A 27,959-nucleotide genomic window follows, 5' to 3' on the forward strand; every position below is an offset into this window, starting at 1 on the left:
TCACATTTTTAGAAAACTGCTTTGGCAAGAGTTTGCCTTTCACTTTGACAAATCTCCCCAACTGCACTCAAAAGAAGGTACCAGTTTCGACTCCCATAAACTGAGTGTGAAAGGCCCTGTTTTCTCTCACTTTTGCCAATACTGCATATGTTACCAGATTTTTTCATCTTTGTTGCTCTGATTCATGGGGAAAAAATACCATTCTAGTTTGCATTTCTGGGTGAGACTAAGCACTTTTTCGTATTTTCAAAGTCTCTTTTTCTTCCTTTTGTATGAATTGTCAGTTGGTCACAGCTCGTTTTTCTCTCGCATTTTTTTCCTCCGTTATAGGAAGGAGCTCGTGACACAACCAGAAAATGATCCTTTATTATATGTGTGGCAAATATTCATCTTAGCTTTTGCACTTTTCACCCTGTGGTATTCTTTTTCCACAGAAATTCATCATGGCATGGTGAAATGTATCAGATTTTTCCTTTATGATTTCTGGGTTGCTCACTATACTTAGAACAACTTAATTCACAGCACTGTTGTGAGATAAAAATAAGACATAAAATGCTTAGCACAGAAGCAGCCTTTAGAGTTTCACCTTTGGAACTAGGAATTTACTTTTTAGTCAGAATAAAATTCTCACCATAAAGGAACGGAATTTCACAGGACCCTGCAAGGTGTGGCCCCAACCTCTCTTGCTCTGGTGACTTCTCTGTTTTCCCCATGTGGTCAAGCCTGCTTTTCTCCACGGTCAGATGCTCCCATCCTACCTCCTCACAGCACCTAAGTGATATCGACTTGAAATCTATGCACGAGTTCCTCCAACCACCAGGTTAAAGGCTGGACTGGCAGCTCACAAGGGGGAGAGAGCCTGTCTGTTTCAGCACCAATGTGTAATGTGTACCTCTGGCTCCAAGCAAAGGGGCTCACACATGATTCCTCAAATATCTGTGGCTAGAAGGGAAGGATGAGAGCAGCCATGCGATGGGGGGAGACTGTCACTGCTCTCCCACATCCACAGTTCCCCCACAGACACAGGTCATAGGTGGTGTCACAAGAGGATGTCAGAAGAGACGCAAATGTCAGATGGCAAAGGCTCTTCTTCTCAGACCTGCCCCACCAACTCTTTTATTTGAAGAAAAAGATGATTATTTCTAGCAATCAATTCTTAGCCAATTTGTAGCGCTAAGGAGTTTATCTTCCCCAATCTGTACGCTATGGCAATTTTAATAAGAATTTCCAAAGCAAATGTCCACAGCCCCAGCGCGTAAGACAAAAACTTATTAAAACCCCCTCATGCACTTGAAAACACTACGTTTTGATATTTTAACTACGTTAACATCAGTGGGGAAAGAACACTCAGTCTACTTCTCTTCGTCTCTGTTACCACTCTGGCACCTATACAGCCCTTCACCCAGCTTTGTTCTCTGGGCCCCTCACCTGTAAACGTGCAGGTGTTCATAACCATGGTAATAGATACACATTAAAAAAAAAAAAACACAGCTGCTCAGGGTTCTTTCTACGGGACTACAAGCTAAAGCAGACCACATTGGGTAGCCCTATAAACAGATCCCATTTAAAGCAATGAAATTTTACATTTAACCGGGACATTAGAGGGAAAGAACCAAAGTCATAAACATCTCTACAAAGTTTGGCAACCATTCTACCAAGGCTGTGGTGGATAGAATATCAACTGTTTAGTTTTAAGCGTTGTTTAATTTAGTAGGAGTCAAAAGAAAATATAATTTTGTTCTATTAAATGTATTTTTTTTTAAATCACACCTATGTTCTGGATTTGTTTTTCCCTTCAATAAATCCACAAAAAATAAATAAAGAAATACCAAAAAAAAAAAAAAAAACCTTGAAAGAAATGTATTTTTACTCACTAATATGAGTTGCATTTTTCTTTCCTTCCCCCCCCCCCCCTTTCGGAGAGAGAGACAGAGACAGAATACAAGCAGGGGAGGGGCAGACAAAGGGAGACACAGAATCTGAAGCAGGCTCCAGGCTCTGAGCTGTCAGCACAGAGCCAGATGCAGGGCTCAAACTCAAGAGCCACAAGATCATGACCAGAGTCGAAGTCGGACGTTTAATCGACTGGGCCACCTAGGCGCCCATGAGTTGCATTTTTCTAAACATGAAATAAGCCCAGCCATCATAGCATGAAAAAAATGTAAAATACTAAATTTTCTTTCCCTTCCTAATTATTTGGATTGAAAAAGGTCAGGATAAGGCACAAGTTTGTTTCCCCATCTTGCACTTTAATTTGGAAAGAAATATTTCAAAATGTGTAAAAAAACATTTGTTTTTAAAAAGCTACTGCTTGTAAAAAGTTAAAGCATAACTTTAAATGTTTCTGGTATGCAATTAGCAAGCATCAAAGTAAAGAATGTATATGCAAACCATCATCAATGGATGCTAAATATAGGGAGAAACCCAAGGGGAGCAGGATACAGGCAGGCATGGTTTCACACTGTCTCCTCATCAATTGCTAATTAGTTACAAGAGAGAAAATATTTTATACAAGGAGAAAATGCACAAACTCTTAACCAGGTGACCACTGATGATGACCAACGTCATCAATGGACATTGTGTACTTCCAGATATGATATCCCAAGAAGGACACAGTTATCACCTACATAGTACTCAGGCTAATATCTAATAATGATGATATATCAGACAAATCCAAAATGAGAAATCTTCTATTTTAAAAGGGGAAGGGAGAGATGTATTTTTCCCAAAAATCACTAGCATAAAGGACAAAGGCTGTATGGGGCACCCAGGTGGCTCAGTTAGTTAAGCATCAATCAGACTCTTGATTTCGGGTCAGGTCATGATCTCACAGGTTGTGAGTTCAAGCCCTGAATCAGGCTCTGTGCTGGCAGTGCAGAACCTGCATGGGATTCTCTCTCTCTCTCTCCCTCCCTCTCTGTCTCTCCCTCCCTCATACCCTCTGTCTCTCTCTCTTAAAAATTAACAAATCAACTTAAAAAAAAAAAAGACAAAAGGCTACAGAAGTATTCCAGATTTAAGAGATCTAACAGCTAAATACAACTGGATCCTATACTAGAAGAGGAAAAAAAATCTATAAAGGACATTATTGGGTCAACTGGCACAGCTACAATATAACAGGTTAGACAAAAGGATTATTATCAATGGTAAAATTACTACAGTTAAAAATTAAAAAGGGGTGCCTGGATGGCTCAGTTGGGTAAGTGTGTAATTCTTGATTTTGGCTCAGGTCATGATCTCACCATTCACAATGGAGCTTCATGTCGGGCTGTGCACTGACAGTGTGGAGCCTGCTTGGGATTCTCTCTCTCCCTCTCTCTCTCTGCCCCTCCCCCGCACATGTGTGCTCACGCTCTCTCTTTCTCTCTCTCAAAATAAATAAATACACTTAAAAATTTTTTAAATGATAACTTTATTCTTAATGTTTATTTTGAGGGAGAGAGAGAGTATGAACAGGGGAGGGGGGGAGAGAGAGAGGGAGACACAGAATCTGAAGCAGGCTCCAGGCTCTGAGCTGTCGGCACAAGAGCCCAACACTGGGCTCAAACTCACAAACCTCAGTTTCGTGACCTGAGCCGATGTCAGACACTTAACCGACTGAATCACCAAGGCGCCCCAAGGATAACTTTATTCTTAGAAAATATGCACTGAAGGGGCGCCTGGGTGGCTCAGTCAGTTAAACATCCCACTTCGCCTTAGGTCATGATCTCACAGTTGGTGGGTTCCAGCCCTGCGTCAGGCTCTGTGCCAGAGGTTGCTTCAGATTCTGTGTCTCCTCCTCTCTCTATCCCTCCCCTGCTCATGCTCTGTCTCTGTCTCTCAATAATATATAAACGTGAAAAAAATTTTTTTAATTTTTTTTTTTAACGTTTATTTATTTTTGAGACAGAGAGAGACAGAGCATGAACGGGGGAGGGTCAGAGAGAGGGAAACACAGAATCTGAAACAGGTTCCAGGCTCTGAGCTGTCAGCACAGAGCCCGATGCGGGGCTCGAACTCACGGACCGCGAGATCATGACCTGAGCCGAAGTCGGCCGCTTAACCGACTGAGCCACCCAGGCGCCCCCAAAAAAAAAAAAATTTTTTTTTAAAGAAAATATGCACTGAAGTATTTAAGGGTAAAGGACTATGATATATGTAATTTACCCTCAAATGTTTGGGGCAAGATTATAAAATATTATATACGTGTATTTACAGACACAGAACATAAAGCAAATGGGATGAAAAGTTAACAGTACTGAGTCTGGGTAAATGGTACGCCATCTATATGTGTATTCTTTGTACTATTTTTATTCTTGTAACTTTTCTCTAAGTTTGAAATGAATCCCAAGTAAATAAAAATTCTTTAAAATTTTTCTGAAATATCCATTTGCTACAGTTACCAGCATGACTTACATCATCAGTAAGTTCTCCATCCCTACACCCCCGAAGCTGGCTGTGCTAGGTACCAAAACAGGGATGACAGAGAGAAGAAAATAAGTAAGACAGAGAGGAGAATTCACATGGAGATAGAGTATGGGGACAGAAAGAAGACAGATTTATCGTTTTACTACCAAAAATATTATATATTTAAATAAGAACTTACAAATTGTAAAATAAAGATCTCTCCACGTTTATTACACATACCTTTCTTCAGCAGTTGTGAACTAGCCCTGATAGCAAGGACAAAGCAACACAGTATTTGCTTTCATCCGTCATGGCTGATTAAAATTACTGCTACACTTACTGAATGCCATGTGCCAATTCTGAAACTCCAGAAATCAAACTTTTAACCATTACCTTCGGCTACTTATTTCTAAAAATTTCTAACAGCAGGATCTAAACCCACACATTGTCCTATTGTAACCGCATGCTCTCACCTTTGCATATTTTACAGGAATAATGCTTACAGAGTAACCTGCTGATGCTGAGGATGCAAAAGACATTACAAAAGTGACTTCTGCTGCTGAAGGTGAAGCCTGGTAAACACCACCCGACCCATCAGGTAGACTGGCAACAGGAGATGCGGCCGTTGGATGGTGGTCTCTTTACCCCTTTATTAAATAAACTATTATTTCATTTACAACTTACAAGTATGCCTATCATGTTATTAAGAGTCAACAGAGGAGGGTGATGTTTACAGAGGAAACTCAGTAACCAGCACTTAGCACAAAGGCTGGACACAGCAAGAGTTTAATACACATTGGCTATCACCTTTGTTATCATTATTATTACTGGTGGAACATAGCAGGAAAGATTCATCTCATGCATAATTATGTCAGTATCACAACAGGCCCTGTTGACGTATATATCATTTATGTTGCACTGCCTTTTAATAAACTTAACTTCAAGGTTCAAGGGCTGTCCCTACATTATTTCAAATAGCATATAATTAGAAATTAAAAGTGCTAGTCCATACCCTATCTACTTGAGCTTTGATATATTTTAAACTCTTTTTCCTGAGCTGTTTTTTCCAAAAAGCACTGGTAATCACTGAAAACTTTTTCCCACTTATAGTTAATATTTGTGTCCAACCACTGACAATTCTGGGATGTGCAGCATGCTTATCACAAATAAGGAGAAGTTAGAGTTCACTCAATCCCTTAGTTCTTAATGAGGGTAAAGACAAACAGTAGAATTAATAAAATTAGTATTACAGGGCTGTCCTCAAGGATTATAAACACTTGAACTATTAGGTACTAAGGCCACACATCTCTATGCCTGGCCCCATCTTCCACCTGATGTGGATGTAAATGGCAGAGTTTAGTCTACCAAAAAAAAAAAAAAAAAAAAAAAAAGGTAATGCAAATGCATCTGTACTACAGGAGACAAATTACTATAACTCCATTTGAGTTCATCAACAAGGTGATTAATATCGTGGGTCCAGACAAGATGAGATGAAACAGATAAATTTCCAGTCCTCCCTTGTATATAGTAGGCATTTGATGAATGGCTGTTGACAGAATTTGGGGGGGAGGATAAAATACATGGGGAAAAGGGGGATAGAGAAAAAGTCACATGGGAAGGAGAGAGGGAAGGAAGAGTGTCCCCCTTTTGCTCATTCTAACACCTGCACACCTGTCAGCCCCTGATGATCCCTTCTAACTGGCCATCTTCTGGCGTTATTATTTACTAAGGATCTCAGGTCATACGTGTTCTAGACAGGGACCACCCATCCCTTAGAAAGAGCTGAGAGCGTGTATGTGTGTGCACATACACACACACCACCACCACCACTTGTGAAAAAAGAGCCACAAACCGGTGTCTAAAAACAAAATGCCTAAAACACATGAGACTGAGTGAGCCTCAAGAAACAAAAGACAGAATCCCTGCCTGCAGGAGAGTTTACAAACCCACACGATTTTCTGGGAAATCACACCAGAAATCTAACCCCCCCACCCCCTGTTAGTGAACACATATTCTACAAAGCCTTCGCTCTCTGAGGCTAGGAACTTATTTATGTCAAGTGAGTTAAAAAAAAAGAAAAAAGAAAAAAGAAATGCTGACGAACCAAAAAGAAAATACAATGATGCTGAATTTTTTGTTTTATCTATGCACCCTCTTCCCCCAGGGGTGTGGGGCAACAGTCAAGCAGGCCGATAATTTCAGGAACTTATTCTCAAGACTGTCATGCTAAGAAGAGTAAACTAGGGATCCAAAGTCTAATTTCAGTTTCTTGACTAAATATAAAGTGACACTGGGTATATCTTTTGTACCAGCTGCTCCAAAAAAAAAAAAAAAAAAAAATCATTATCTTTGTCCTTGGGGAGAAAGTTTATAGTTTGGTACTTCCTGCAGATTACAAGAATATTCCTCTTTTCTAATTAAATTTTAATATCCTGTAGGAAAAGGATAAGTCATGAAGAAAGGGCAGTCAATAGGGACCAGCATTCTAAGTAACAGAAGCTAGAAAAAAAGTTGTTAAGGCAGCTTTTTAATGGTAGTGGATCGTGGATAGCTCTGTCTTTATAATATCTTCTCATGGAATTTCACTGGTCAGCATCATGGCTCTGATGACAAGGCAATAAAAGCAAACTGCCTCCAAGTCTTTCTACACATGGTTGCTACCCTAGTTCAAAGCCTCTCTCTCACTCGTCTGCTCTCCCTGAGTCCACTCGTGTCTCCTACAACCCTTCCTTCACGCTAGCCAGAAGGATATTTTTAAACTGACCAGCTCATGCCACTCCCCTGATCACATCCTTCTATGGCTTTACACTGCTCTTAAAATACAATCCAAACTCCTCTCCATGGTCCACATGACATTTGAAGACTTTACAAGTTCCTATGTGGTCCAGTCCCCACCTACCTCCCCAGGCTCCCTTTTGCTCTTAAAGTGCTCCAAGAACTTCCCCACCTCAACACTTGCATACTTGCTGTTTCCCAATGCCCAAACACCCACCCAGGGCCTAGCACAGCGCCTGGCGCATAGTAATCTCACAATAGTTCTTGAGTGAGTGGATCAACATTTCAATAGAATGGCTCGATGAGATGATAAAGACTGGAATCTAGAATGCATTATCTTTACAATAAACATATTATATGTCTGTGTGTGTGTGTGTGTGTGTGTATTTGTACATATATATGTATGTATTCAGTATAGGCAGACCTACAGCATGTATATATGTATATATCAGCATACGAGAACGTATGTATCCTAAACAGAATATTCTATACGAATAAATTTCTATTTCAGTTTAATACTAGCTTTATCAAACCCATTTGACATCGGCACACAAGTCTGTCTACCTCTCTGAATTCAATGCTCCTTGCAAACATGAATAGTACCATCCATGTTTCAGCGTTGTCAAGGACCGCAGCACACGCAAGTTTACGAAACGCACACAACGCTCCAAAACTCAGTCGTGAACCGAGCTGCAGTTTAGGCCGTTTGAATCCAGTTCGGGGTCTTAAAGCCTTGGCTGCAGTACACAACTCCTACAGAGCATCAGTATTTGCCTTTCCTTAAAGGTAAGGCAGTATTTGCCTTGCCTCAGAAACGTCCGCACTGGATGGCAAGTGCTGTCTGAGTCCCAAAGGGAAAGAGGAATAAGCACAGCGTCCTATTGTTCGGTGGCTGCCTAACAAAGTCCACTAAGGCCCGCTAGTAACAATCACAAGCACGAGCTGGCTCTGCTTTTTCAGGATCTTGTGCGACTCTCCAACAGGCTCCACACTGACCATGTACAAGAAGGGTAAGTAATCTTAGCGGTGGCCCCTGCATTTGAGCAGCTCTGGTCAAAACCCTGAGCTTACACAGGGACACAACACTAATAAAGACATCCCGGTCGCAATTGGAAAAGCACAGAACTGTCATTTTTCAGCAAGGCAAGTTTATTTACTCCCACGGGAGATAAACAAACATGGCCACCAGGGAGAGCCTGGGACAAAATGTACTTGACCTGCAACAGATAAACCAAAAGCCTGGAGTGTGAGAAGGAGCTACATTTTCTGCTCCTATGTAGCTCCTCTCGGCTCAAGTCACTGTACACTATCTTTCAGAAAAACAAAAAAGCAAATGTAAAGGATGTGCCATATGCTGAAAGAGGGCTTGGAGAATACAGACAGTTTTGTCAGCTGAACAAGGCAGAAATCAGGCACACAAGCAACCTCAAAAGCTAAATTCGGTACTACGACCACTAAATTATGGGGGGAGGAGGGAGTCATTTCATTATTCACTGCCTTCATTTCCCTACCTGTGATGTTGAGAAATATCAGTATACTGAATATACTTACATTTTAATTACTGAATGTATACAAAATCTAAATCCTAAACACACCGCAAAGAATTATTTTGATTTAAATTAAGCAAGCAAAACAAAATTGAGAATAGTATTGGTCGTTCAGAAATCAACTCATATGATCATCGCCTCAGAAAGATCATTCCTAAACTCATCAAACGAACTACATTATCCCCCTTTGTTGTTTTTTATTCCTCCCGGCAGTTTTTACTACCCGAAACTGTGACATTCATTCATATGTTTCTTTTCTCTCTCTCGACCAAAAGAATAGCATCGTTGCCAGTCTTCCGGCTTTATCTGGCCTGGTTCAATAACTATTTGTTGACTAAATTAATACTGAGGTTAAAAATAATTTGAAAAAGAACAACAAAGCTGGAAGACTAACGCTGATTTCAAACCTTATAATAAAACCACGATAATCAAGACTATGTGGTATTGGCATAAGGACAGACGACGAGATCAATAACATAGAATGGAGTCCAGAAACAGATCCACACATAAATGGACAACAGATTTTCAACAAAGGTGTGAATTCGAGAAAGACAGTCTTTTGAACAAATAGCACTAGAACCACTGGACATCCATACGCAAAATGTATACAAACACACACACACACACACACACACACGTCTCCACACCTCACAATATACAAAAATTAACTCAAAGTGGATCATAAACCTAAAGCCTTTTAAAAAACATTTGAGGCCTTGGGTTAAGCAAAGCTTCCTCAGCATGATCCATTAAAAAAAATTGATAAACTGGACTTCATCAAAATTAAAAACCTCTGCTCTTCAAAAGAGACTGGTAAAAAATGAAAAGACAAGCCACAAACTAAAAGAAAATATTTGCAATTCTGATAAAGAACTTGTATCCAGAATAAAGAATTTTTTTTATTTTTTTAATGTTTATTTATTTTTGAGAGAGAGAAAGAGAGAGAGACAGTGAGCAGGGGAGGGGCAGAGAGAGAGAGAGAGACACAGAATCTGAAACAGGCTCCAGGCTCTGAGCTGTCAGCACAGAGCCCGACGTGGGGCTCGAACTCATGGACTGTGAGATCATGACCTGAGCCGAAGTTGGACGCTCAACCGACTGAGCCACTCAGACACCCCAGAATAAAGAATTCTTGAATCTCAATTCAAAAAAACAACTAAATAAATATGGAGGAAAATAGTTGGGCCGATTAGACACGTCACCAAGGAAGATATACAGATGGCAAAAACAGCACATGAAAAGATGATCAACATTATTAGTCACCAAGAAAAATACTAATTAGAACTACAATGAGATACCAGGATACACCCACTAAAATGGTTAACATTTAAAAACTGACCATACCAAGTGTTGACAGAGATGTGGGGTAACTGTAACTCTCATATGCTACTGGTGGGAATGTAAACAGTTTAGCAATTTCTGAAAAAAGTGAATTATACATCTACTGTATGATCCAGCCATTCCCCCCACCCCAACAGGTATTTTGTTAAATACCTCTTGTACATTCACAGCAGCTTTGTTTGTGAGAGCCAAACTCCAGAACAACCCAAATGGTCCATCAACAGGTGGATGGATAAGCAAACAGTAAGACACCCACACAATGGAGTGTTACCAAGCAATAAAGAGAAATGAACTTTTGATGCATGCTACAACATGAATCTCCACATAATTATGCTGAGCATAAGAAACCAGACATAAAGTTCCATTTATATGAAATTCTAGGAAGTACAAACTAATGTGTCCTGACAGAAAGAAGAACAGCGGTCACTTGACAAGGAAGGGATTAAAAAGGACACAAGGAAACATCACAAGGGACGATGGATACGTTCATTACCTTCACTGTGGTGATGGTTTCAGGAGCGTATGCACACGTCAAAACATCAAATTGAACACTTAAATGTACGCAACTTATTGCGTGTCACTTACACCTTAATAAAGCTGGTTAAAAATAATAAAAGAGACCTACAGCCTGAAGAAATAATAAATAATTCCCAATCTGACTTTTTAGGTGGCACACGTTTCTTCTCGATAATAGATGGGGGCCAGAGAAAAGGAATGATCTCTCCACTTGCTGCTTTGGCTACAGCACTTCCCTGCTTCTACGCTAACAAGCTGGACAATGTAGGGTCTATTACCACCCGGCCCCTTCCCCACTCCCAACCCCCAGTCTTTTTGTCTCCTAAAGAAGCAGATCCTTACTTGTCTGGAAGAGCAGACACAAGGAACAAAAGGTTCAATGGCTATTTGACAGATTAAAGAATAGACAACTGTTTTATTTAAAAGCTCCCTAAAGAATTAGAACATTTGAGGCTATCCACTGTTCTGTTGAAACGCAGTTACATATTACCCAGATCTGTAAGCACTTGCCAAGAGACCTGTCCAAGTCACTCACTTCCTAAGAGTTTATGGTTTTCTTTTCTCTCCCTCTTTTCCTTCCACGAATGAAAAATGTGCAGGTGTATTTCGAGAAGACATTCCTAATATTTTGAAAGTTCTCTCATTCAAATAACCCCAACAGCTTGAGACAGTTTTGAAATGTCTAAGACAGTGATCATTACAAGACAATAAAGGAAAAGACCAAACAATGGGTCTTATGTGTGAATCGTAATAAAGAGTGGCAATACAAAATAAAAGGACCATTATCTGAAAACAGTAAGTCACACTACAGTTTACCAACAAAATAAGGCTCACAAATGATTAACAATAGTTATAAAATAATAATAGCAACATGGTGATTAATAGCAGAGATTCTGGCTCCACCACTTATTGGTCGAGTGAGCTCAGGCAAGTTGCCTAACTTCTGAAAATCAGTTTACTCATCTTTAGAACCAGGATAATAGTAATGATAATAATAAGAGAAATAATTCCTCTTCTCATAGGGTTATAGTGAGGATTAAATGTATTTGGTTTACAGTAACAACTAAATAAATGTTAGCTATTAGTCGTATTATTACTCTGAACTTCCAAAGGATCTCATTAATTCACTAATCCTCCTGACTCTTAGGTGCAAATCCTGTCATTTACTAGCATGTAACTTCTAAGCCTCAGTTTCCACACCCGTAAAACGGGAGGGATTAACGTTACCTGACTTGTAAGGTTGTGGTTAAGGATTAACTACAGATACAGCTCCCTTCCCTCCCATCTCCCAAAGCGAAGACCGCGGAGGAAGGAAATACTTCTAATAGCAGCAGATACAGTCAGTTTTTCCACTTCTGGCACGTGAGGCGTGGGGGAGAAAGGAGGTGCAAAGAGCCACAAAGAGGGGTCAAGTTCCTGAGTGAAGCCCCCAAACGCGCGCGAGAGGCAGTGACCCAGAGCGGCTCGACAGTCGGGGGCCTGGCCCCGCGCAACTCCCTCCTCTCCCCTCCCGCGTCCCGGGCCGAGGAGCCTCCCCAAGTGAGCGGGGTTATTTCGGAATCACCATGAGGCAATTCTCATGAGGCAATGGGTCAGGAATGCGGCGCTGAGCCGGGCCGCTGGCGTCCGCGGTTCCCCGGGCGGCTCTACCTGCCCCCGTCCTGACGGGCATCCCCAGGGCTGAGGGAGCCGGAACTCGGGGAGGCAGGAAATGAATGGGGACCCGAGAGGTGGGGGCACGGTGGCGCCGGGCCCCCCGGCCCAGGGAGGACTAGAAGTTGGGAGAGAGCCTGCCCCCACGACCCCCGGCGGGAGTCCGAACCCCGGCCGGGGCGCCCCCTCCCGGGCGGGGCTGATCGAAAGCGGCGGGGGCCGGGCCGAGGCCCGGGCCGGGCCCTCGGGGCTCCTCACCTCCGCGATGTCATGTTCCTCCCGCCCTCCGGCTCCGCGACGGACCCGCTCCTTACTCAGGTTCCGCTGGGCCCGGTCACATCGGGCTGGCCCGAGGGAGGCCCGCTCGGGACCGGACGGGGGGCAGAGCCAGCCGGCCGCGCGCAGACCCCCCTCCAGGCCTGGGGATCCCGGAGACTGTGCAGCCGCCCCCCAAACCCGGTTCGCTCCTCCTCCTCCTCCCCCGCCTATCGCCGCCGGCGCCGCCGTGACGTCACCCCGCGCGACGCCCGCCGCCACTTCCTGCTCCCAGGGCGCCCGGGACTGAGCAGCGGCTGGTAATAGCGGTTCGTAGGCTCGATGGAGCCGCCGCGACTCATTTCCCGAAGCCCCTTCACCCTCCTTTGGACCTGGGCTGCAAGGTGCGCGTGGCGTCCTCACTGCGGGGCTCACTCCCACGAACCGGTTGCATCCGCTCCCACCGTGTCACTTCCCTGCACTGACTGCCAAACCGAGTTTCATTCATTTCGTTCCACAAATCGCCGCTCCACTTTTTAGCTGTGTAACCTTAGGAAAGTTGCTGAGCCTCAGTTGTTGAGTCTCTGAGCTTCACTTTTCTCCATTTCTTCATTTCTGTAAAATGAAGGTAGTACTATAATTGTATTCTCTTCGTAGGATTATCTTCAATTAAATACGCAAAATGCTTAGGACTAACCCTGGCCTATTTAATAAGTGCTTTGTAATTGTTAGCTGGATTATCATTATAGTTAAACATTTGTTGAATATTTTCTGTCTGGGTGTCCATAGTTTTAAACTATGGGGATACAGTGGTGAACTGGAAAGACAATCTCTGCTAAAATACTCAAGACAATACTGTACTTCCATCTTCCTTTCCTGTCTTTTCTCCATACCCCTTTATATTATCATTTTAAATAGGATAGTTAGGTAAGTCTTCACTGAGGATGACAACTTGAGCAAAGATCTGATCCTGGAGCAGTCAGTGGGAATAATTCAGGCGAATAGCATTTCAAGCACAGGGAGAGCCAAGTGCAAAATCCCTGAGGCAACAGGCTGCCTCCTATATTCCAAAAACTATGAAGAGGTCTCTGGCTGGGGCACAGAAGGAGGTGCGAGGGGTGAAGAGGGAGCAGTAGGAGATGAGGTGAGAACAAGATAGAAATGATCTCGGGTCCTACAGGCTATTAAATGAACAGTAAAATAGAGAGTCGTTGAAAGATTTTTCAATAGAGAAGGACTATAATCCCTGTTTTAAAAATGAAAGTAATAGGGGTGCCTGGGTGGCTCAGCTGGTTAAGCGTCTGACTTTGGCTCAGGTCATGATCTCGTGGTTTGTGGGTTTAAGCCCCATGGCGGGCTCTGTGCTGACAGCTCCGAGCCTGGAGCCTGCTTCAGATTCTGTGTCTCCCTCTCTCTTTGCCGCTCCCCCACTCATGCTCTGTCTCTATCTGTCTCTCAAAAATGAATAAACTTAAAAAAAAAAAAAGTAAAAGTAATAAAGTAAGGGTACTCTATTAGAATCAGATCAAGAGGGGGCGCCTGGGTGGCGCAGTCGGTTAAGCGTCCGACTTCAGCCAGGTCACAATCTCGCGGTCCGTGAGTTCGAGCCCCGCGTCAGGCTCTGGGCTGATGGCTCGGAGCCTGGAGCCTGTTTCCGATTCTGTGTCTCCCTCTCTCTCTGCCCCTCCCCCGTTCATGCTATGTCTCTCTCTGTCCCAAAAATAAATAAAAAGAGTTGAAAAAAAAAAAATTTAGAATCAGATCAAGAGGGCAAGTCTGGAAGCAGACTAGTTCAGAATACTAACATACTGTAATATTCCAGGCTAGAGATGATGGTGGCTCAGACCAGAATGAGAGGGTAGAGCTTTTCCCTGATGATGGCCCTTCTGACTCATAAAAGGTCACAGATGTAGTAAGTGGCAGAGTCAGAATTCAAACCCACATCTACGTAGCTTCAAAATCTTCTTATTTCCTCCCAATGTTCCCCTCCCCATTTCTATACAGAGAACTCTTTTATAGTGTTCTGTTTCAGCCTTGGTGATATGGAAAAAAAATCCTTATAAAATTTGTCTTTAATATACGTCAGTTTAATTTAGGTCATAGGCCTTCAACAAGCAGTTGTCCAACCTGTTTCTTTCCAGACCCCCTAAGTCCTGGCCTCCTAGATGACTCGAACAACACTCTAGCTGATCTTAGGCCTGCAGATTTGCTCTTTCCAGCCCATCCTTTGGATAATAGCCAGAGTAATCTAAAATGCAAAACTAGTCACTCCCTACATTGAGTACCTCAATGGCTATTCACTGTTTCTAGGATGAAGTCACAAAAATTTTTAACCTACCTAGTCTGGTCCCTGCTTTTTTTACCAACCCTTCTTCCCACCCCTCTATGACCCAGGCTTGCTGAGTGACTTTTGGCTCTCCTCAATATACCATGTTCTTTCCCAGCTCACGGGGCCTTTAAACAATCTGCTCTCTCTTCCTAGAGGGTTCTTTCTGGCCTCATTCCTCATTAACTCTAGTCTACTCCTCAGATCTCAGACTAGAAGTCATCTCCTCTGGGTTGGGAAGACTTACCTGATTCTCCCAGTCCAGGTCAGATGGTCCCCAAGACACCTATCCTAGCTTAGAACTGAACACAGTCCACTATAAAGCTAAGATACAGTGTCATATGGGGGTTAAATTCTTGATTCCAAAGCTCAACCTTCCTGCCTGGGTGTCCATAAGTAAGTCATTTGACTTCTCCGTATCTCCGTTTCCTTCTCTTGTAAAATGGAGGGAACAACATAGGTAGGTGGTGAAGCATTAAAGATTTGTTTTTTATAAAGTGCTTAGTGCCAGTCACATAAGTACTTGACAAATGCTGGTTATCATTTGTCTCTTTTCCAAAGTAAACTGTAAGCTCTTGGAATGCAGAAACCATTGCTTCCCCAGTCTTCCCTATATTCTGGACACTCTGCAGCTGGAATGATCTTTCAGGAATACAAACCTAATCATGTCATTCTGTGCTATGAGGGAGTTCAAAGACTTTAGCACTAGGAATGAAAACCTTCCATTAGCACATCAGGCCCTTCTAAATATGAACCATGCCCACCTGTTCAGCTCCATTTACTCCCACTCCCTCACATAATCTGGCAGTTTCCAGAGGCCTCTTGCTGTTTCTTGCATCCTGTCTTCCTAAATTTAGTTCCTTCTGTCTGGAACACCCTTTAAACCCATCTCCATCTGGAAAACTAAGCATCAGACAAAATTCAACTCTCATTCAATCAGCTTCTCCAAGAAACATTCTTTGCACACCCCCCAAAACCACTTCCTGAGTATAAAATAGAGACCCCCCCCTCCCCTATGGGGGCTGCCTATTCATCCCTCTATAGGCCCTTAACACAGTTTAACATCATTGTTGGTTGATTCTTCTGTCTCTTCCCCTGGACTATGAGTTCCTTTTAGAACAAAGTCTTTGTCTTCTTCATCTTTATTTTATTTTATTTTTTTAAGTAGGCTCCATGCCCAATATGGGGCTTGAACTCCTAACCCTGAGATCAAGAGTTGCATGTTTCACAAAAACTGAGTGAGCCAGGAGTCCCCTTCTTCCTTTTGATATGCCCAGAGCCTATTACAGTGCCTGGCTTAGAACAGGCTTAAGAAATGTTCATTTAGGGGTGCCTGGGTGGCTCGGTCAGTTGAGCATCCGACTCTTGGTTTCGGCTCAGGTAATGATCTCATGGTTTCCCGGGTTCGGGCCCACTTTGGGATTCTCTCTCTCCCTCCCTCTGCCCCTCCCCTACTTGTGCTCTGTCTCTCTCAAAATAAATAAATAAATTTTAAACTAAAAATTTAAATAGAAAAGAAATATTCACTTAGGAAAAATTAAAAAGAAATATCTGGGGCACCTGGCTGGTTCAGTCGGTTAAGTGTCTGACTTTTGCTCATGGTTTGTGAGTTTGAGCCCCGGGTCAACCCTGACAGTGTGGAGCCTGCTTGGTATACTCTCTCTCTCCATCTCTCCCTCTCTTTCTGCCCCTCACCCCCTCGTGCTTTAACTCTCAAAAACAAATAAATAAACTTTAAAAAAAGAAAAGTACTCATTTAGAGATACTTTATTTTTATTTCTTTCTCTTTTTGTAAAAAAAATATATTTTTTAATGTTTTTATTTATTTTTGAGACAGAGAGAGACCGAGCATGAGCAGGGGAGGGGCAGAGAGAGAGGGAGACACAGAATCTGAAGCAGGCTCCAGGCTCCGAGCTGTCAGCACAGAGCCCAACGCAGGGCTCAAACTCACAGACTGCAAGATCATGACCTGAGCCGAAGTCGGACGACCAACCGACTGAGCCACCCAGGCTCCCCTATTTCTTTCTCAACTACAAAAGCAATACAAATTCCTTACAACAAGCCAAATAAAAATAGTTTTCCCTGCTCCTCAATGTATATATATTCCCTACTCCACCCCCACCAGTGTTAATAATTTGGTATTACACTTCCACTTTTCTCTATCCCTATACAAACACACACACATACATCCCACACCTACACTCACATACATAACATATAGGGATTTTTTTTCTATTTTATTTATTTTTTTTAAGTTTTACTCATTTTGAGAGAGAGAGCATGAAAGCAGGGGAGGGGCAGAGAGAGAGAGAGGGAGAGAGAATTCCAAGCAGGCTCTGTACCGTCAGCTTGGAAACTGGTGCAGGGCTTGAACTCACGAGCCTCAAGCTCATGAACTGACCCAAAGTCAGATGCTTAACTGACTGAGTCACCCAGGTGCCCCTATTTTTTAAAAATGTCTTTTAATGTTTATTTTTGAGAGATAGAAAGACAGACAGAGTGAGAGCAGAGAAGGAGCAGAGAGAAAGGGAGACACAGAATCTGAAGCAGGCTCCAGGCTCCGAGCTGTCAGCACAGAGCCCGACACGGTACTCGAACTCACAAACCATGAGATCATGATATGAGCCAAAGTCGGATGCTTAACCAACTGAGCCACCAATTTTTTAAATGAGTTCATAATATGTGTCTGTATTCATGGATTCATAATATGTATATCATATTAAGTATGTGAATATATATGCATATATAATCACAAAGACATATCATAACTTTTTCTCTTAATATATCATGAATATCCCTAGACCAGCATAGTATTCAATACAATATAATCTGAGCCATATATGTAATATTAAAGACTATAGTATTCACATTTAAAAAAGGAAAAGGAGGGGTGCCTGACTGGCTCAGTTGGTAGAGCATGTGATTCTTTTTTTTTTTTCTTTTTTAATTTTTTTTTAATGTTTATTTATTTTTGAGACAGAGAGAGACAGAGCATGAACGGGGGAGGGGCAGAGAGAGAGGGAGACACAGAATTGGAAGCAGGCTCCAGGCTCTGAGCCATCAGCCCAGAGCCCGACGCGGGGCTCGAACTCATGAACCGTGAGATGGTGACCTGAGCCGAAGTCTGACGCTCAACCGACTGAGCCACCCAGGCGCCCCAAGTAGAGCATGTGATTCTTGATCGCAGGGTCATGAGTTCAGGCACCACCTTGGGTGTTGAGCCTACCTAAAAATATATAAGTAAATAAATAAAAAATTTTTAAAAAGTAAAAACAGATGAAATCCGTGCAAATGTGTAACTCAATGTCTCACGATATTATCATTCAACATATAATCAATAAATAGAAAACATTAATGAGTTAGCTTACATTCTTTTTTTCTTGTTAAGCCTTCAAAGTCCAGTATTTTACCCTTATAGCACATCTCAATCTGAACTGGCTACATCTCCAATGCTCCATAACCACATTTGGCTAATGGTACTATATTGGACAGCACATTTAGATGTAAGTCATGCTTTCTCATAGCTGCATAATATTCTGTGGAATGGATATACATTTACAGTCAATTTGTGTGTTAATGGGCATGCAAATTATTTCTAAGGTTTCAGGGGTGAGGAGTCGCACTGAAAGTAGTGTTCCATGAACTTGCTTATTTTTTTAAGTTTATTTATTCATTTTGATTTAAAAATTTTTAACTAAAAAAAAATAATAAAAATGCTTTTAAAAAGAGGGGCACCTGGGTGGCTCAGTCAGTCGAGTGTCAGACTTTGGCTCTGGTCATGATCTTGTGGTCCATGGGTTCAAGCCCCACATCGGGCTGTGAGCTGACAGCTCAGAGCTTGGAGCCTGCTTTGGATTCTGCGTCTCCCTCTCTCTCTGCCCCTCCCCCACTCGCGCTCTGTCTCTCTCTCTCTCTCTCTCACAAAAATAAATAAACATGAAAAAAAATTTAGGGGCACTTGGGTGGCTCTGTCGGTTAAGCGTCCAACTCTTGGTTTCAGCTTAGATCATGATCTCACAGTGTGTGGGTTCGAGCCCCACTTTGGGCTCTGCGCTGATAGTGTGGAACCTGCTTGGGATTCTCTGTCTCCTTCACTCCCTTTGCCCCTCCCCCACTCGCTCTCTGTCTCTCTCAAAAAACTAAACTTAAAAAAAAATTAAAGCTTATTTATTTATTTTGAGAGAGAGGGAGGGGGTGGGGCAGAGAGAGAGAATCCCTGTCCGCAGTGCAGAGCCCCACCTGAACTCACGAACCACAAGACGAACTGAGCTGAAACCAAGAGTCAGAGGGTTAACCGACTGAGCTACCCAGGTGCCCCGTGTGTTTTGTTTTGTTTTGTTTTTTAATTTTTTAATGTTTGTTTTTGAAGCAGGCTCCAGGCTCTGAGCTGTCAGCACAGAACCCCACGCGGGGCTCAAATCCCCAAACTGAGAGATCATGACCTGAGCTGAAGTTGGACGCTCAACCGACTGAGCCACCCAGGCTCCCATCCCCATCTTTTTTTTTTTTTTTTTTTAAAGGTTTTATTTTTAAGGAATTTCTACACCCTGTGTGGGGCTCAAACTTACAACCCTGAGATCAAGGGTGGCATGGTCCGCTGACTGAGCCAGCCGGGGGCCCCTCCGTGAACTTTCTTATGAGAAAACTATTGAGTGAACGAGTGAATCACTATGTTGACCTCAACATTAACACTTACTAGGGAGGTATTATCAATGTTGTCAATATCATTTCCATTTTATAAATAAGAAAACTCATGCGAGGAAGCCTATCATAAGATCACATAGCAAGTGAGCTCCAGGTTTCAAGGTCAGCACCTTCTCTGCAGCATAACTGCCTGCTGCTTTTTTGTCTTTCCGTGACACAAAGAAGTAGGGTTCAATGTCAGGGCGTGACGTTGGATAAATCATTTATTTTATTTATTTGTTTCAAGTTTATTTATTTTGAGAGGGAGAGCAAGCACATGTGTGCAGGAGGGGCGGACAGAGGAGGAGGGGCAGGGAGAGAGGAAGGGAAAGACAGAGATTGGGAATCCCAAGCAGGTTCTGCACTGTCAGCCCGAAGGAGCTACTCAAGGCTTGGACTCCCCAACCGTGAGTTCATGACCTGAGCTGAAGTCAGAAGCTTAACCGACTGAGCCACCCAGGCGCCCCTGATAAATCATTTATTGTAAATGAGCTTCAGTTCTTTTTTCTTTTTTTTTTTTTTTAAGATTTTCTTTTTTAAATAATCTCTACACCCAACGTGGGACTGGAACTGAGGATCCTGAGATCGAGTCACAAGCTCCACCGAATGAGCCAGCCAGGCGCCCCTCTTTCATCTTAAATTCCTACTTCCCAGGGAGGTTGCCCTGAGGCTTAAAATGGTTTAGTGTCTGCAAAAATGTCTCCTTTGATAAAAATTTTGCCCAAGTAATGAACAATAGATTTTGCAGTACCATAATGAAACACAAGAGGGGGTTCATTTATGTTTTTATTTCAACGGCAGGCAACTTAACAAATACTTTGGTACATTTACTAGGTAAAAGTTTCTGAGATTGTCAATTAAACAAACGTTTTTTTAACGTTTATTTTTTGAGAGAGAGTACAAGCCAGGGAGGGGCAGAGAGAGAGACACACAGAATCCGAAGCAGGCTCCAAGCTGTCAGCACAGAGCCCAATGCAGGGCTTGAACTCACAAACACAAAATCACAGCCTGAGCTGAAGTCAGACACTTAACCGCCTGAGCCACCCAGGCGCCCCGGAGATTGCCAATTTCCAAGGAACTCCGGTGAGCACCTCTGCACTCATTCATTCTGATACATTTTCTGAAGTAGGTGTTTCTGGGAGGTGTTTTGCTCAGGAAACTAAACAAATAAAACTGCTGACGTTTCCATTCTCAAAAAAAGAGCAGTGCCCAAGATTTCCTTGAGAATATTACAGGCCTGGACAGTGAATAATCCTAAACTGGCATAAAACACAGCCTATTAGGATCACACTAATCCTTAATTTGTGCAGAAGGCAGACACGTTTAGAATCACATGTTTCAGCAAGCATAGCCAACCTGCATTCACTGTAGTCTGAAAGTTTCCACTGAAATCTCTGAGGCCTTCAGAGACATGTGATTACCATACTTGTATCTTCAGTCAATCAGAATGAGAAAAAACTACATGATTCCCAAGGACACAGCCACAAAGCAGGTGATTTGGATCTGAAGAAAACCAAAGTGACAGGGGGCCTGGGTGGTTCAGCGTCGGACTTCAGCTCAGGCCACGGTCTCGCGGTTTGTGAGTTTGAGCCCTGCGTCCAGCTCTGGGCTGACAGCTCAGGGCCTGGAGCTTGCTTCAAGTTCTGTGTCTCCCTCTCACTCTCTCTGTTGTTCTCATGCTCTCTCGGTCAAAAATAAAGAAACGTTAAAAGAATTTTTTTTTTTTTAATTCAAAGAAAATCAGGGTGAAAAGCTCTAGCCACCAGTAACAAACAAATGAAAGAGAACTGGAAAAATTCAAGCCAAAAGGTGTCACGAAAATGTACATGTTGCCTTAAGGGCTTTGATACAGTAAAAAATTATAAGATACAATATTTTATTTTGCCAATGTACTGAGTATTCTTATTCTTAATTCTAATATGAGCAAAGAACTCTCTTATTCATCTTCATTAGTTATCTCTTTAATCTTTACAGAGGATGGTTAAAAGCGCAATTTCTGAAATCAGATCCATGTTATGAACAACTTACTTAACCTCTTTGAGCCCCAGATGCCTCATAAGAGTATCCTTCGTAAGTTGTTGAGAGGATTACATGAAATAAAGCAAGGCACATAACGCAGCTCTAACCATGTAGTATAAAATATTGTATTGTTCTTTTTTTTTTTTAAGGGGGAGTGGGGAACTGAACCCACCTTAGGGGATGAGTCATGTCCAGTTTTGTTTTGTTTTTTTAATGTTTATTTGAGAGAGAGAGACAGACGGACAGAATACGAGCAGGAGAGGGGAGAGAGAGAGGGAGACATAGAATCTGAAGCTGGCTCCAAGCTCTGAGCTGTCAGCACAGAGTGTGACTTGGGGCTTGAACTCACGAGCCATGAGATCGTGACCTGAGCTGAAATCAGTCGTTTAACTGACTGAGCCACCCAGGTACCCCCACAATATTGCTTTTATTATCCCTGGTGCATAATCTTTAGCAGAATACTTGGCACATAGTAGGATCTCATTAACAACTATGTTGATGATGATGATAATGACAGTGGTGCGTACAGTGGAGGTGATGGGGGGTGATGGCAACAAGAACTAACATTTATCTAGCACTTATCATGCATCAAATACTGTTCTTAGTGATTTTGTGTATAGAAATTTATTTAATCTTCCCAACACCCCTGTGAGGCTGGTAATATTGTTACCCTCATTTTAGAAATGAAGAAACCTGAAACTAATGTAACATTATGTGTCAACTACACTTTAATAAATGAAATAAAGTAAAATAAAACTTCAAAAAGAAAAGAAATGAAGTGCAAAGTAGCCAGAAATTTTTGTGGAAGGGATGAACAACTATGTTCTTATATGCCTCTGTACCTCTTGCATTTATTCTTCCAATTACCACTTTGATCTGCTAAATTTGTATTTATTCTGCCAAATCCAACACAAGACCCAACTTTTTGCAGAACCTTCTTAAACCTCCAGGAAGAAATAGCTTATAATTATTTATTTTTTCTACTTGTTATTCCTTTGAATGAGCGTTCTTTGAGAGCAGGAATATATTTTATTCATCTTATTTTTTAAGTTTTTTTTAGGGGTTTTATTACTATTTTTAAATGTTTATTTATATTTGAGAGAGAGACCGCGCAAGCAGGGGAGGAGTACGGAGAGGGGGAACAAGGATCTGAAGCGGGCTCTGTGGTGACAGCAGAGAGCCAGATGTGGGGCAAACCGCGAGAGATCGAGCCTGCAAACCGCGAGATCATGACCTGAGCCGTCCTGGGAGGCTTAACTGACTGAGCCACCGAGGCGCCCCTTTTAAGATTTTATTTTTAAGTAATCTCTATATTCAGGGTGGGACTGGTACTCACCACCCCGAGATCAAGAGTCACAAGCTCCATCGACTAGTCAGCCAGGCACTGCTATTTTATTCATTTTGAATTCTGGCTTCCCTGACTCTCACCATTGAGCATAGTCTATAGTCTAATTAGGGGATATGGACTTTAAGTCAACTTCGGAGAAAATGTCTGTGTAAGGTTTCCAGTTAGCTTTTCATGGGAAAGATTTCACTTTACTTGGAGATTTGGTCTTTCGTCTCTCTCTCTCTCTTATATTGAAAATGGAAGTCTTTTCTAATGTCCTTAGTAAGCAAAATAAAACGTTGTAACGTCGGCTTCCAGAAGTATTTTGAGAATTTTGTTGGTCTATAAAGTGAAACATTTTCAAAACGTTCCTTGCTTTTTGCCTGTTATAAGGACACCTAGCTCTCCACAGTAGCACTGTCAAAGGAGGGGAAACTACACTTCCCATAATGCCCCAGCTCCGGAAGGAAGTGAGGCTCAACAACTCCCGTGATTCCTTATAGACCGGAAGCCGGGATCTTAGTTCTCTTTCCCATCTTGCAAGGTAAGTATGGCGGGCCTTCTCTGCGAGACTAGATTTCAGGATCCCTAATCCTTCACCATCCGAACCGAGAAGGAATCAAGTAGGCACCTGCAGGGGTCGAACATGCTCGGGGCCAACTGAGAGGCCTCCCAGACGCTTCATTTTTCTCGCCTGGGTTTGGATAGGGGCACGAAGAGGTTGAGGTGGGATGCCGTAGAGGCTCCGGAACTCCGGCTGCTCGCCACCCTCCTGGGCTGGGGATACTGGACCCCTCTGGGGATCCGTAGCGGAATAGTGGGGCCTCGGGGAGCATGGGGACAGCGCGCGCTCTGGAATCCCGGGTTCGGGTTCGAAAAGACGCCGCTGAGTTTGTCTGAGCCACGTTGGGATTTGGAGCCGAGGCCAAATGCTGCTTTTCCTTCTTCCCACGTCCGCGCCCGGAAGTCGCCTGTTGGCTTTGCGCTTCTTTTCAGCCTGGCCTGAGTGTGCGCTGAATGTGTCTGTGTCCTCATCTCCTAAGCCGAATTTCTCGAATGAGACAGTAGTCTGAAAAGAGCAAAAGCTCTGGACGCGAACGGTTTCAGGGTCCAGCGTCGCTGCTTCATAGCTGTGGGGATTTATTTGTCAGATTTCTAGTTCCCAGAACAGTAATGGTGAAATAATGGAATGGGGACTTTTGACCACTAAATATTTAGCAAACAGATGTAAGATTTCTTCAAATTAAAAAAAAAAAAAAAAAAAAGGTTGTAGCGTATTCGGGAGACAACCCAAAAATTAACCATTATGACGGTTGTTGCAGATGTGTGTGGTTTTGGAGGAAGACCTATCTTATAGGGGAGGCATGAAAGAACGTTAGAGGTACTTGGACAGAGAAAGTGAGGGTCCCTCCCCTCGGAAGCCTATCAGTGTCCAGTTTAGATACTGTTTTGTTATAAGGTAGTTGGTGAAATGCCTTTCTTTTTAATCTGTGTATTGCTAGATGGCGGGCGAAAAAGCTGAGAAGCCGGATGCTAAGGAGAAGAAACCTGAAGCCAAGAAGGCTGATGCTGGTGGCAAGGTTAAGAAGGGTAGCCCCAAGGCTAAAACGCCAAAGAAGGGGAAGCCCCACTGCAGCCGAAACCCTGTCCTAGTCAGAGGAATTGGCAGGTATTCCCGATCGGCTATGTATTCGAGAAAGGCCATGTACAAGAGGAAGTATTCAGCAGCTAAATCCAGGGTAAGGGATGAGGGGAGTCACTGAGCATCACTTCCCATTCTTAACCTGAGGAATGTTGGTCTGCCTCTGACTTTGACGCATTTGTGTCCTGATAGATTGAAAAGAAAAAGAAGGAGAAGGTTCTTGCTACTGTCACAAAACCAGTTGGTGGTGACAAGAATGGTGGTACCCGAGTGGTTAAACTTCGCAAAATGGTAAGATTTGGAAGATTTGAATGGTGGGAGGGTTTTTTTTGTGTGTGTGTGTTTACCTACCGGAGAATTACTAATGGAGGATTCTGGCCTTACAAACATTTGTAAACTTTTGGACCTTAAACATTGGTTGTTTGATATCAATTAAGTAGATATTAATTAGATATTAATAACTGATATTACTTAAGCAGATATTGATTAATTAATTAATTGACTCTTCTGTGCTTCGGTTTCTTCGCCTGCAAAATGGGAATGAAGGTTTGCCTCGCGGGGTTGTTGTGAGAATTGAGGCCCGAAGCCTAGGATGCTGCTAGGCCTAGAGAGCATTTGCGGACCAGAGCACGGTTTCTTGGCTCCTCTTTAACCACCCACAAGACCCGACTCTTTCTCAGTGTTTGCTCTGCAGTTTTCATTGTGGAAACATGCCCAGATGTATTACAGTCATCACAGTTGGAAATTACTGCCCCAGAGAGAGAGTGGCGCTTTGATTCCTGGTCACAGTTTTTTTGTGAGCTGGTTTTTCTGTTAGGTACTAATGTTTGAAGTAAAAGCAAGAGGTTAGGGGCGCCTGGGTGGCTCAGTCGGTTGGGCGTCTGACTTCGGCTCAGGTCAGGATCTCGCGGTCCGTGAGTTCGAGCCCCGCGTCGGGCTCTGTGCTGACAGCTCAGAGCCTGGAGCCTGTTTCAGATTCTGTGTCTCCCTCTTCCTGTGACCCTCCCCTGTTCATGCTCTCTCTCTCTCTGTCTGTCTCAAAAATAAATTTAAAAAAAAGTTAAAAAAAATTAAAAAAAAAAAAAGCAAGAGGTTATTGTGAGTTACTTGTCACACCCTTAGTAGCAGTCTTTGTGTGGGGTCTTGTTTTCACAGTAAGTGAACTGGTGCTCTTGATGTAAACTGTGGTTTTTTTTTTTTTTTTCCCTTTATGGGTAAAATGGGAGTAACGCATGTTGATGGGGAGGATGTGAACACAATTGGAATCGAAAAACAAGCCATGCCTCCTTCGTAACCTCCAAAATGTGCATCAGACGTGTTGTTTCTGGAGAAGGACGGTTTAGGTTAAGGTCAGGGACCCCAGAAAAGCTTGAGAATCACTGCCACAGGACAGTGTGTAATGCTAGGACCGTGTATGATAGCTTGCCATGGAAGTCTCAGGTTTGGTTTAATCCCAGATTGATGGTTTTCATCTTTGCCTGAACACACAGCTCTGTTAAATGGATTCCACCCTATGTTTTACACCCTATGGAAAGAGCAAGCAGCATTGATCTTTGCCAAATTTAGTATCTACGGACAAGTGAAAACGAACTGTAATAGTGTAAATAAAGCATTTGAAGTAGGTGAAAAGGGTGTAGCAAGTGTTTCACTGAGACCACCAGCTCTACTAATCTGATGAGCTTGTTTAAATAAGATGAACCTGTGGATTCTCTACAGCCTAGGTATTATCCTACTGAAGATGTGCCTCGGAAGCTGTTGAGCCACGGCAAAAAACCTTTTAGTCAGCATGTGAGGAAACTGCGAGCTAGCATCACTCCTGGGACCATTTTGATCATCCTCACTGGGCGCCACAGAGGCAAGGTGAGCAGAACACCTCGGCTCGTGGAGCTTCAGCTCAGGTGTCTGAGCCGCAGGTGCTTGATTATAATGGGTCACACTCCAGGTGGGATTCTTTATTTGCCTACAGTAACTAGTTCGCGGCGGGTGGGTAGCCCATAACAAGACCAGCAGCCCAGTCACTAGCATGACGTATTTAGTCCATAATGTATGATAAATTATTACCATTTCCTGCTGTTGGGCTTATTATAGATGATTCCCATGTCCCTGTATCTGAAAGTACTTGTATAGATTTCTAGGGATGGAACTCGTGAGTTAAAGGATATTAAGTAAGCGTTAGAAGTAATGGCTGTTCATTAAAAAGAAGCACCCAAAAGTATTGCTCATGTCCAAGGGTCATCCCTGTTGGTAGTTTGGTGTAGTTGCTTCCAAGATTGCTGAGCAGATACGTATTGAGAAATTTCCTTTACCAAATTTATAAGCCTATGATTTGATTCAGAAGTGCATTTGTAATTGCAGAAATCCTGAGATTTCTGTTTAATTCACAGAGAGTGGTTTTCCTGAAGCAACTGAGCAGTGGCTTGCTACTTGTGACTGGTAAGAAAATCCTTGAGTTTTATACTCTCTGAAACTTGGTATTTTTTTTTTAACATTTATTTATTTATCTATTTTGAGGGGGGGGGCACAGGGAGAGACCCCCCAAGCAGGCTCCACACTGTGAGTGCAGAGCCTGACCCAGAGTTCGGTCTCAGGAACCATGAGGTCATGACCTGAACTGAAATCCAAGAGTTGGACACTTAACTGAGCCATCCAGGTTCCCTGAAGCTTGGCATTTTTAAGTGTACTTTTGTGCCCACCTAAATGGAATTCTCAGTGCTATGTGGTTCCGTGTCTTATTTCATTGTCCTATGTATACCTGAGTTCTGAGGAAGCAAGTGTTTACGTTCTGTGTGGCAACATATCACCAAGTATCTGCCACCTAAAGTGCAGAATGATTGGCTGTTAACCACAAGGAATGATCTCACAGACTTGTAATTGGTCTTCCACTTGGAACCAAAGGGAGTTGCTAAACAGGTAAAAAGTGAACTGTTCACTCTGGAAAGCAGCACTCAGTTTAAATTTGTCAGGAACCTGTGGTTTTGACCAGTGTGTTCGAGTGCCTGCTGTCTCCTAAGTCTTTGCTTTCTCTTTGCCTCAGCGTGTTGCTTTTTTCCCCCCTCAGGACCTCTGTCCCTTAATCGAGTTCCTCTGCGTAGAACACACCAGAAATTTGTCATTGCCACCTCCACCAAAATTGATATCAGCAATGTGAAAATCCCCAAACACCTCACTGATGCTTACTTCAAGAAGAAGAAGCTGCGTAAGCCCCGACACCAGGAAGGTGAGATCTTCGACACGGAGAAAGAGGTAAGCTGCTTTTTCTGTCTTCGTTTTTGATAGCTCCGGCTCCTCTGGGTGGGAGTGAAAATATAGTTACGAATCGATGAAGAAAAGTCGTAAATCATGAGAAATATCTGGGGAATGATAGTGTTCCAGATGCTGCTGCATTCAGTAATTTTTAATGGCAGTTGAGAGCTCATCTCAGAATCTTTTTGAGAGTTTTCGTGGAGCTCTGAATTCACTGCTACTGTTCTAATGGGAGTTCAGCCTCGT

General features: G+C 42.8%; 2 protein-coding genes across 6 annotated transcripts in view; one reads left to right on the forward strand and one right to left on the reverse strand.

Annotated features, from left to right (window-relative positions):
- PTPN11 (protein tyrosine phosphatase non-receptor type 11) overlaps nucleotides 1-12,704 on the reverse strand; it is an 81,054-nt gene extending 68,350 nt beyond the window's left edge. Inside the window, exon 1 of the mRNA XM_049619931.1 lies at nucleotides 12,477-12,704. Within this exon, the coding sequence (XP_049475888.1) occupies nucleotides 12,477-12,490 (14 nt within the window). The 5' untranslated portion in view covers nucleotides 12,491-12,704. The remainder of the gene's footprint in view (nucleotides 1-12,476) is intronic.
- A 10,644-nt stretch (nucleotides 12,705-23,348) lies between these two features.
- Nucleotides 23,349-27,959, forward strand: part of RPL6 (ribosomal protein L6) — a 152,161-nt gene continuing 147,550 nt past the window's right edge. For 2 of the 5 annotated variants that reach the window (XM_049619953.1, XM_049619951.1), the window contains exons 1-6: nucleotides 23,349-23,372; nucleotides 24,331-24,567; nucleotides 24,663-24,761; nucleotides 26,187-26,330; nucleotides 26,855-26,903; nucleotides 27,529-27,713. In XM_049619953.1, coding sequence (XP_049475910.1) covers nucleotides 24,331-24,567; nucleotides 24,663-24,761; nucleotides 26,187-26,330; nucleotides 26,855-26,903; nucleotides 27,529-27,713 — 714 coding nt within the window. In that variant the 5' untranslated portion in view covers nucleotides 23,349-23,372. Of the gene's footprint in view, nucleotides 23,452-24,330; nucleotides 24,568-24,662; nucleotides 24,762-26,186; nucleotides 26,331-26,854; nucleotides 26,904-27,528; nucleotides 27,714-27,959 lie in introns of all 5 variants that reach the window. The other 3 variants (XM_049619955.1, XM_049619954.1, XM_049619952.1) reach the window with 3 other exon arrangements.

This window comes from Panthera uncia (genome assembly GCF_023721935.1).
Source record: "Panthera uncia isolate 11264 chromosome D3 unlocalized genomic scaffold, Puncia_PCG_1.0 HiC_scaffold_8, whole genome shotgun sequence".
NCBI classification, from domain to species: Eukaryota; Metazoa; Chordata; class Mammalia; order Carnivora; family Felidae; genus Panthera; species Panthera uncia.